An 11,131-nucleotide genomic window follows, 5' to 3' on the forward strand; every position below is an offset into this window, starting at 1 on the left:
GTGACGCTGGCTGACCGGGTGCCTCCGTACTGGCCCTGAGTGCAAGCCGCTTTGCAAAGGGGTGTCAGGCGTACGCTCCCCCTTGGAACCCAGCAACAATCCTGTCTTGCTAGAGTCGTAACAGCAGCCGGTATTTGCTGTTCTTTGACCCAGAAATAGGTTTATTAACCCGCGGCCCAAAGAACATCAATGTCTTTTCACAAAACAAGTAAAGGATAACTAACGTTGGACCTACTCCAGGGGCCTCAGCAGGTTAAGGAGAACCAGGGCCAGCATCAGGGTTTCCTGACTTCCAGCCAAGGTGCCTTTGGCCAGTGCACCATTGTACTCACTATTGTACGTGGGTGGGTGGGTGCGTGGGGTGCCTTGGGGACAAGGGTGAAGCAAGTTACCACATTCTGACTAATATTGTTAGATGGGGTGGTCGTGGCTGCATCTCCCACATGTCAACTAGTAGGAATTTTAGTTCTTAGGCAAGAAAGTAGAAGCCTGACATGGATCTGTAGGCTGATCTGTAGAGTGATGTTTTTTGGAAACATGAGCACATGGTAGATCTATAGGTTTCTTTTGAGATTATAGCACTTGGCAAAGTGATTGGATTATCCCCAGGTGCTCCGAAAGTTGTGGATTAATGGGATGTAAAGATAGTGGAGTTTTCCTTGTAACTTTTTGAATCCCCTTGTATTCCACCCCAACCCCCAGAGGGATCTTTTTTCTCTTTAGGGCGCAAGGGTTTATGCAGGCATATTTGGGGGTTGTATCTAAGGTGGGGAAGGAGTGGCGATCTGGTGGTGTTGCTATTTTCTGTTAATGCCACTTATTTATTCTTTCAGACCAAAGAGAAGTACGGGAAGGAATGCAAGGTAAGAAGGTCCTTTAAGGAGTAATGAGTTTACCTGGTTTTTCAAACCTTCCCGCAACTTGCTCCACTTTGAAGTCCTCTGTTAAAAGTAAATGAAGGAATGCTGGTGACACACTGGTTAAGCACTCCGAAAGACCCCCAAGCTATTCTGTGTGAACAGAAGCCTGGAAATCCTGGTCCACAAACAGCCTAGAGAATGTGGCCGCCTGTCCCAGGCAGTCTTAGAGGGTCGCTGGACTTGTACGGAAAGAGCCCTGGTAGTGCAGTAGGTTCAGCATCGGGCTGCTGACTGCGTTCAAGCGCACCAGTCGCTCCTCGGGAGAAAGATGAGGCCATCTGCTTCGGCAGCGATTCACGGGCTCTCTGCAACCATATTGCACAGTGCTGCTCTGTCATGTAGGCCTGAGTCGACAGCTGTCGGTTGAACTGTACACGGCAGAGGACACAGCTTGCACACAATGAGAGTAAACGTCCGAGCCACCTCACATTCACGAATCATTTATGCGCTCGCTGACGGGCACTGGTTATTGTGGGAGGTAAGAAAAGAAATAGAGTCCTTTGATGTCAAAGCTGTTTGGTGTGTGTGCGCGCCTTCATGTTAGTTCAGGTTACAGCACACCAATGCATATGTGTTTTCCTTTTGCTGTCAGGCCAGTATCTTTTAGTGTGGGCCAGCCAATGGACTATGCCAGGGTCTGTTTTTGTTTCTCACTGCCTTAATGTGGATTAGGTAGAGGGCAGCTCGTCAGTTATACTGAGCAGCTCCCTCCCCATCCCTCTCATGCCTTGCCCTCATTGCTGCATTTCCCCTCCTCTCTTTGTTGGATACTGCCTTCCCTTTCATCTGGGTTAACCCCTGTCTGCCTGCTAGCCTATGGTTTCCCTGCCATCCCTGGGCATCTTCAAAGTCTGTTTCCTTTCATGTGAAAACCCTTTCTTTTTTAAAAAACATCAAACGTATGATCGTATACTTGAGCCTTTTAGCTGAGGGGGAGATCATAGGGTCAGAGTATCCATGGCAGTTAATTCTTGGGGGGCGGGGAGGCTTTTTGAGTGTCTCGTTTCTGTTGTGTGGATTCTTAACTACTGGGGAGAAATAGCTCCCTGCGGTTGGGTCACTTATGACACGTAAGTGGCCCTGTTGGTCAGAGTAGAATTACCCCTTTGTGTTTCTGAAACTAAATTTTTACAGTAGCTGACAGCCTCAACTTTCTCCCAAGGAGTGACTAGTGGGTTCAAACTGCTGACCATGTGGTAAGCAGCCCACCTCTTAACCCACTACATCACCAAGGCTCTGTACCTACTAGGAACCAAAAAACCAAACTCACTGCCATAGAGATAATGCTGACTAACAGCGACCCCTTTGGGGGGTTTCCGAGACTGACTGTTTATGGGAGTAGAAAGCCCAGTCTTTCTCCTGCAACTACTGGGAAAGGGTGTGAATAGGGTAGAACCTTAGATCACATTGAGACTAGATGAGTGTTGTGGACTTCCAAACCCCGAGTTCAGGAATCTTTCTTCAGACCTTCTCTTGCTGGGTTGTGCGGTGGGGCCTTCACCCCCTGGGGCGCTTGCTTGCTGTTGCAGATCTGTGCCAGGCCCTTCACAGTGTTCCGGTGGTGCCCTGGGGTCCGAATGCGCTTCAAGAAGACAGAGGTGTGCCAAACCTGCAGTAAACTGAAAAACGTCTGCCAGACCTGTCTGTTGGACCTGGAGTATGGTACGTGTGTGCCTGCCAGCCAGATCGGAGCATGCGGAGGTCCGGGTGCCCCAGACAGCAACACGGTCTTTTGCTCCCACTTCTCACCCTCTCACTGGTCATCTGCTTGTCCCAGGAGGAAAACAGAATCACTGTAGGAACTTAAGAAAAGGCTGGGGATTAAGGAGAATCATCCCAACCTCCCCTATCTATGAATGGACTTCCAAGAGTTTGTGGGAAAACTGAATTGAAAGGTGATGGAATTTTTCCACAAACATTTTGGAATACCCTCATGTATTTGAAATTAGGGTCATTTCCTAGAACAGAGGCTCTGTAGCCTATGAGGCGGGTGGGACTAAGTCTTAGGACACATGTAATGCAGCTCTGGCACTGGAGGGGGTGGGGAAGGGCCCGGTGGTGCTAGAGACTGCACTGGGCATTCAGTGTAGCGAGTCCCTGGGCCGCGAGCATCCCACTCACGGACAACTCTTACTTGCCCTCAGTATTTTGTAACTTTGCTCACACTTTGAAACAATTATTGTAATCACCTCCACTTGCTGTGCAGGTTTTAAGAATTAAAAAGCTTTGATCCTTTCCTTGTGTTAAATCCTGCGACTGAGCTGATTCCAACACATAGCTACCCTGTAGGACAGCATGGAACTGCCTCATTGCGTTTCCGAGACTAAAAATCCTTATGGGAACAGAAAACCTCAACTTTTCCTGAGGAGTAACTGATGGATTCAAACTGCTGACCTTGTGGTTAGCTTAGTGCATATCCTGCTATGCTACCAGGATTTCGGCTACACTGCTCCTGTTCCAACTTAGCTATCAACTGGACTTCAAGCACACTTAGGAACGGATCTGGTTCAAAACCAGCGACTGTCTGAATAAACATGTTTTAAATATACCCTTGTTCCTTCCCTCTTTTCTCTTATTTCAGGGCTGCCCATCCAGGTTCGTGACGCAGGATTGTCTTTTAAAGATGATATGCCAAAGTCAGACGTCAACAAAGAATACTACACGCAGAACATGGAGCGAGAGGTGCGCACCCTTTCTCTATGGTGCTTATATTTAATGCGAGCATCTGAGGGAATTGGCAGGGGCATCTCTTTTGAACTTGTCCTTCCTGTCTAGATTTCTAACTCTGATGGGACACGTCCAGTTGGCATGCTGGGGAAAGCTACATCCACCAGTGACATGCTGCTCAAACTGGCCCGGACCACACCCTACTACAAGCGGAATCGGCCCCACATTTGCTCCTTCTGGGTGAAAGGCGAGTGCAAGAGAGGAGAGGAGTGTCCCTACAGGCAAGAACTGAACCGCGTTTGCGTTCGCTTCCCGGTGCTTCGCCATCCAAGAAGTGGGAGCTGCTAGCTCACGCTGTTTCTGCTGTGAAATCAGACAGCTGTTATATCCTTTCTTAGAACTTTGTCCTGAGAAGAGCTAGAGCAAATTATGGCTTGCCTGTTTGGTGAGCCTTGGACACTAAGATGCTGTGCCACATAATGAAGATGCTGACCCTACAAGTTCCTACCTGCAGTGTGACTAGACTGCGTGGTGTAAATGACTTGACTCCCAGTGTGCAGGTGCAGTCAGGTCAGGCCAGACTCCTAGAGGATGAGGGAGTAATTTTAACTTGGAAATTGGTTAATGCTTAGCCCGACACATTTCTCCCCCAGATCGAATATTATACATGGGGACTTTAAAAGGGTCTCAGAAAAACGGAATGCAAAGGCCATGGGGTTTTTCAGTGAACAAGCAGAAGTCCCCTTGTCTGTCTTTTTGATCAGATTCTTGATAGAATACGCAATAGCTTAAAGCCCTTTAACCATGTGTCTCCTCACTAGAGCTCATTATGCTGAAGCCATGTTTCCTGTGAAATCTCTGGCACCTTGTGGTGACTGTCCAGATGGCTTCTGGGAGGCTAGTTTATTCTCGTTTGATAGAAGAATCCCTTATGTTGATAGTAATGTTAGTGGCTATTTGATAATCTTTTTGGTATGACTGGTTTCTAGTTCAAAAGTCTTTTCAGGGTATACATTTGAGATTAATATTACAGCTCCTATTGGATGATAAGTTGTTTATAAAAATTCCCTTTGTCTTCTCTGTGCACATTGTTTTCTCTTGATCCGTAGACACGAGAAGCCTACAGATCCAGATGACCCCCTTGCTGATCAGAACATCAAGGACCGCTACTATGGCATCAATGACCCCGTGGCTGATAAGCTTCTAAAGCGGGCGTCAACAATGCCTCGTCTGGACCCGCCGGAGGACAAGACCATCACCACGTTGTATGTTGGTGGTCTAGGCGACACCATTACTGAGACAGACCTAAGGTTTGTGGCAACACTTCGGGGAGCTCTTTGAGCTTTTAATGCCCCTGGAATCATTTTTGACAGAAGCACAGACGGGCCTGGTACTGGTCCACACAGGCTCGGTCGAGCTGACTAGAACGTGCACACTGGCTGTTCTGTTGCCATAGTCGTGTGGATCGCGTGCACGCCGTCCTTGTGCTTGATGAGAGTGGCACGGGGCTCTGATAAGGGGGGCCGATGTCTAAGCATGGCTAGCTGTGCAAGGACAGGGAACTGGGGGATTATAAAATTTAAGGTTTAAACGGTTAGTTTTAAAAGAGACTGGTGTTTGGTTAATTTGTATCCTGTTTCTGTTGAAGAGATATCTAGGCAGGCCTCTTCCTCCTTGGGAAAGGCCCTGAGATAATCCACAGCCCTTTTTGTTCCCATTTTACTTTTTTTCTCTCATTAGGCAGCACCCACAGTAGGGTAAGATCTTTAGGCAAGAAGGAGTCCTGATGGCACAGTGGTTAATCCGCCAGGTTGCCAATCAAAAAGGTTGGTAGTTCGAATCTACCAGCGGCTTCCAGGGAGAAAGATATAGCAGTCTGCTTCCAGAAAGGTTCGTGTCCTTGGAAACATTTGGGCAGTTAGACTGCTCTGTGAGGATGGTGAGGACCGGGCAGTGTTCTGTTCTCTGTTTCAGTGGGTTGCAGTGAGTCAGAGCCAACCTGATAGCCCGTAACAACAACCGTGTCCTAAAGTGGGTGCTGTGAGTCTTGAAATGGGCTCGACGGTTTTGGTGCTGTTTTGTTTTTAGTTAGACAAGTAACTCTGGGGCCTCCCTGCCTGCTGGTGAGTTAGGGAAAGAGTTGCTCATTCACTGCGTCCATCTCGGGAATGCCTGTGTATTGCTTACTCTTGCTTTTCTCTGACCGCCTCCTAGAAATCACTTCTACCAGTTTGGAGAGATCCGGACGGTCACTGTCGTTCAGAGGCAGCAGTGTGCCTTCATTCAGTTCGCCACCAGGCAGGCCGCAGAGGTGGCTGCTGAGAAGTCCTTTAATAAGTTGATTGTCAATGGCCGCAGACTCAATGTGAAATGGGGCAGGTGAGACCTAGACACGTTTCATGGACTTTACTGACTTTTATTTTCTAGGGCCTGGCACACATTTAGCAAAAAGGTTTATATGAATAGGCTCTTTAAAAAGAACTTTTAAAAACTCTCCATCTTAGACTGAGCATAGTAGGTTACTTGTTGGGCTGCTAACCCCAAGGGAAGCAGTTTGAAACCACCAGCCTCTCCACAGGAGGAAGGGGAGGCTTTCTACTCCCAAAAAGAGTTAAACGTCTCGGAAACCCACAGGGCACTTCTGCCCTGCCCTATCAGGAATCGACTTGATGGCAGGGAGACATGATGCCCTAGAGCTGTTCCGACAGTGATGCTTTGAAAATGTTTTCAGCATCTTCGTGGATAATCTATGAAGCCATATTTTTGCAACCACCTGTTATAGTTAAAATGTTCTGCTAAGAAGTAGAAAGTAGATTTGTGTGTTTACACACGAATTAAACCTAGATTATACCCTGTGGAGAGGTTGACTATCTAGTGGAGGTGCTAAAACAGGATCACCAATGTGAGTTTCAAAGTGCAGGCTGCTTGGAAGAGACACAGGACAAGCTGCTCTGGGATTTGGAAGGGCAAGCGGGTTTCCAGCCTGGAGCCTGGCGGGAGACTCACTGGTGGCAGTGCTTTCTCTGTGCCGAGCATGGTGCTGCACACCAATAGGCTGCCTCTTCTAGAGCTCACCCCCAATAGTGCCAGCAAGTACGTTTGGCTTCAAACTCTTGATCGCTCCCTCTGCATGGTAGCTTTTATGGGGAAAGAATGTTAGGTGAGGAGGAAGTAAAACGTGCAGGTGCCTCAGTGGAGGGCAGAGAGGAGAGATGTGAGCCGGGTGGATAAAGTGCTGATGGTGGGTGACTGTCCCTAGATCCCAGGCTGCCCGAGGAAAAGAAAAGGAGAAGGACGGAACCACAGACTCTGGAATCAAGCTCGAGCCCGTGCCCGGGCTGCCAGGCGGTGAGTGCCGACTTCTGTGGACCCCACAGCTTGCCCACTTGCGGTGCTCCATCTGCCCCGAGCGTGTGCATTTACTCTGTACACAGCTGAGAGGTGGAACCTCCTGTGGCAGCCCATTCCCCCAGCAGGACCGTGGAGGGTCTAAAGAAGGGGGGAGCAGTGATGCATGCATAAAGTGGTCTCCTCTCTGCCCGATTTCTTTCCTGCAGCTCTGCCTCCTCCTCCTGCGGCTGAAGAAGAAGCCTCTGCCAACTACTTCAACCTACCTCCGAGCGGTCCTCCAGCTGTGGTCAACATCGCCTTGCCTCCGCCCCCTGGCATCGCCCCGCCCCCGCCCCCAGGTAACCTCCAGCGTCCGCCTTAGTAAGCAGATGGAACTTCCTTAGCCCAGAGAGCGCCTCACCATCCAGTCTGGTCCATCTGAATTCTCTGGGTTTGTCCTGGAAAACTCTTTACCTTGAAGTAGCTATTGTATAATGAGAGCAGAAGCGGCTGACTGCACTTGGGCCCAGTAAACTGAACCCAGACTGATGCTGTAGTGCATTCCTCCTCTAACTGCGGCAGTGAGCGTGACATTTCACCTTTGCTCGGAAAGCCTTAACACAGAAAAATTGTCAGGTGAAGCCAGCCTTGTGCTTGGGAACGTAAGGGACTTAAATTTTGGCTCACACTCTGTCTGGCTAGCGGACTGGCCCTGTGTGTAGCATGCTCCGAGGGGATGTCAGTGACAGCAAACCGGCTAAGTTAGTCCTGAGTAGCTGCCCCCTGTGCTCCTGGTGCCAGAGTTCCCGTACTGCTGGGAGAAAACCCCGGATTCTGAACTCTCTCCAGTCTGGTATAGGATACTGAGCTTAAGGACACCAGGGCCTTAAGCCTGATTTCTTCCATACCGCCTGAGTCCAGTGAGCCCTTCTTCTGCCTGGGGGGTCTGGCGTGTGTGGAGACATACGAGGAGGTGCCTTGAGCCCTGTAGATCCGGAAAGTAGCACAGTCGAAGCAGTGTGTGCACTGGTGCTCTGTTCTGCCCCCTGTGGGGGGGGTGTCTGTGGATGGGGTTCTGACCTTAGGGAAACTCTTGGGTACCAGACACCGACAAGAGCTCTGCAAGCCTGACCCCTTTCTTCTCTTCCACCTGCAGGGTTTGGGCCACATATGTTCCACCCCATGGGACCACCCCCTCCTTTCATGAGGGCTCCAGGACCAATCCACTACCCTTCTCAGGACCCGCAGAGGATGGGAGCCCACGCTGGCAAGCACAGCAGTCCCTAGCACACCGGTGCCACAGGGGAAACGGCGCTTAGCGAACTCCAGGAATGGGTCTTGGATTAAATCTATTTTCCCGTCTTTGTAGTCTCCCTGGTAGCTGAATGCGGTCAGATGTGGGGCAGTCAGAGCTGCAGCCGGCCTCTCATGTTGAAGGACTGACGGAGCTCCAGTAAGCTGCCCGAGCAGTCAGGCGTTGCTCTCACATGACTAACGAGACCTGAGGAGTGCTCCCCCCGCCCCAGCTGTGTGGGGGGCGCCTGCGAGTTGTCATCCCAACTACATGTTCGTTTTTTACTTTTGGGGGGGTGGGGTGGGGGGCTTGACCTGCAGTCCAAAACAAAAAACTTTTGTCCATTTTTCTGTCCATTGGGTATTTTCCTTTTTCTTATCTAAGAAAGATAACCAGGACTAATCATTGTAGAGACCTGAGTGGGACTTCCTCGTCCAAAGTCACACCTTGGGAAGAAACCAGCATCTTCTCCTCATTCCTGCCCGAGAAATCCGACTGTGGTTTGACTTCGCTGTGCCGCCACCAAGAAAGATGCAATGGCCGGACGCGCCGCCAAGTCATAAGGAAATGCGAATTTGTGGAGCCCGGTGTCTGGAATCAAAATGATTTAAAACACCTGTGAAACCAGCAGGCTTGGCGTGTTTGTGTGTGCCTGGAAGCCGCAACTCGGCTGGGCCTCGGATCTGAAACACTGGCCTTCATGCGTCTTCCCTGTGCTGTGCAGGGGCGAGCAGTGTGGTCCTGGAGCCTTTGGATAGAGCTAGCTGAGGCGTAGATGGTCAAGGAAATGTAATGTGTTTCATTTTGTTTTAAAATAATTAAAACGGGTCAGTTTTCCAAATGTTCTAGATCTCTGTTTTCTTTATTTGTGGGTGGAAATTGGAAACAAGTTATATGTAAATGTTTTTAAAATACTTCTTTAGACTTTTGTCTTTTATCTCTGTATTCATTCCATACTAATTAAGCAATGGCCCGGGTCTTTTTTAGGACTTGTGTGAAAGGTTGCTGTGAGGTTGAAGTAGATAACTGATAGAAGGCACTCATGCAAAGCCCAGCACGTGCTGTATGACAAACGATCGCTTCAAAAATACCCTCCTACAAGTCATTTTGAAGGGAGCAGGTAAAACGTGTGTGTGGTTCCGTCTGCCAGGAACCAGGGTTGCGGCACTTTTACCTGAAGAAATGCAGCTGTCTTAACAGCCCCCGTTTTACTCTCTCGGGGTTTTCTTCTAGAACAGTGGTTCTCAACCTGTGGGTCTCGAGGGTCGAACAACCCTTTCACAGGGGTTGCCTAAAACCATCGGGAAACAAATATTTCACAATATATAATTACATATTGCTTTGTGATGAATCACTATGCTTTAACTGTTCAACTTGTAACAATGAAAATATATCCTGAATATCAGATATTTACATTGTGATTCATAACAGTAGTAAATTTACAGTTAAGTAGCAATGAAAGTAATTTTATGGTTGGGGGTCACCACATGCGGAACTGTATTAGAGGCTCACGGTATTAGGAAGGTTGAGAACCACTGCTCTAGAGGGCTTTACACTCCCTCGAGTTATTGAAATCCATGTAGGGAACTGCAGTGCATTTCGAGTACTGTCGGGTGAAGCAAGACAGCCTACATCCCTGATGGTTGCTGCTTGTGTCTTGGTTTTGTCTCTTGAGCACATAAAAGATTTATAACCAACTTTAAAAACGTGTGAATCCTATGTGTAGTTTTTTATTAATTGCCATGTTTAATTATTTTCTATGTGTATAAATGTATCCAACTATATTCTTGCCTCTGAGCAAGAAGTCTAATGTTCATGTTGGAGTTTTAAACATTAAGAGCCAAGACCAGCATAAACAACGGTATGGAATAGGTATTCAATTGCTAAGTGCCGCTGAGTCAGGTCTGGCGAGGCGTAGCTGCCCTGTCCCGTACCATCTTCACAATGAGTGTGTTGAGGGCCTTCCTCTCGCTGACCCCGGGACAAGCACCATGTCCTCAAGGACTGGTTCTGCTGAAGAATGTCCAGAGTGCGCACCACACGGAGGCTCCGCGTCTTTTACAGGAGCTTTCTGACTGAGGCAGAGGAGGTCTTTGTTCTGCAAGACATAATGTATTAAGCAGTCTTCCCAACACAACAACCCCAAGGCATCGATTCTTCCGTCGTCCTTCGTCATCGTCTTGCTTTTGCGTGCATCAGAGGAAATGCCACAGCTTGGGCCAGGTAGACCTTAGTCCTCAGAGTGACATCTTTGCTTTTACAGAGATCTTTACAACCCGTTGGCCCAATGCAGTATGTCATTTGATTTCTTGACTGCAGCTTCCATGCTTGTGGATGGATGCAGGTGAAGTGAAGTCTTGAGAGTGTCAGTCTTTTCTCCATCACGTCCCAGTTTTGATGTCTGTGTTGTGTAATTCACAGTTCATCAGTAAGTGGCTCAAGGTCTCTTCACTTGGAACAAGTAAGGTTGCGTCATCTGTCTGTCAGGTTAATAAGCCAGCCTCCAAGCTTGATGTCATGTTCTTCACCGAGGGCGGTTTCTGGTTTATTTGCTCAACAGAGTAAAACTCCAAAAATTATAGACTTCCATCAAGTCATGCCAACTTGAGACCCTATAGGGCAGGTAGAACTGCCCCCGGGAGTGTCCGAGACTCTTTCTGCCACTCAGAGACAGACTGAATAAATAATGGCAATAGGCTGTAAGGCAGGAGTCCCCAAACTATGGCCCGCGGGCCACATGTGGCCCACCGAGTGTTTTTGCTGCCACTACCTGTCCTGCTTAGCAGCTGACTCGTCCAGTGTGCATAGGAGTTTGTTCATAGTTTGTTTGTTTTTAACTGTAGTCCGGCCCTCCAACGGTTTGAGGGACAGTGAACTGGCCCCCTGTTTAAAAAGTTTGAGGACCCCTGCTATAAGGGAT

At 48.7% G+C, this 11,131-nt stretch overlaps 1 protein-coding gene across 1 annotated transcript in view; it reads left to right on the top strand.

Annotated features, from left to right (window-relative positions):
* The window catches only part of RBM22 (RNA binding motif protein 22), a 16,162-nt gene extending 7,110 nt beyond the window's left edge, over window positions 1-9,052 (top strand). The window contains exons 2-10 of the mRNA XM_004697091.2: window positions 834-863; window positions 2,450-2,582; window positions 3,502-3,602; window positions 3,696-3,868; window positions 4,697-4,897; window positions 5,802-5,966; window positions 6,847-6,935; window positions 7,145-7,276; window positions 8,074-9,052. Of these exons, the coding sequence (XP_004697148.1) occupies window positions 834-863; window positions 2,450-2,582; window positions 3,502-3,602; window positions 3,696-3,868; window positions 4,697-4,897; window positions 5,802-5,966; window positions 6,847-6,935; window positions 7,145-7,276; window positions 8,074-8,204 (1,155 nt within the window). The 3' untranslated portion in view covers window positions 8,205-9,052. The remainder of the gene's footprint in view (window positions 1-833; window positions 864-2,449; window positions 2,583-3,501; window positions 3,603-3,695; window positions 3,869-4,696; window positions 4,898-5,801; window positions 5,967-6,846; window positions 6,936-7,144; window positions 7,277-8,073) is intronic.
* The last annotated feature ends 2,079 nt before the right edge of the window (window positions 9,053-11,131 follow it).

This window comes from Echinops telfairi, unplaced genomic scaffold (assembly GCF_000313985.2).
Source record: "Echinops telfairi isolate 266 unplaced genomic scaffold, ASM31398v2 ScPeMD7_7469;HRSCAF=8507_0, whole genome shotgun sequence".
Lineage (NCBI taxonomy): Eukaryota > Metazoa > Chordata > Mammalia > Afrosoricida > Tenrecidae > Echinops > Echinops telfairi.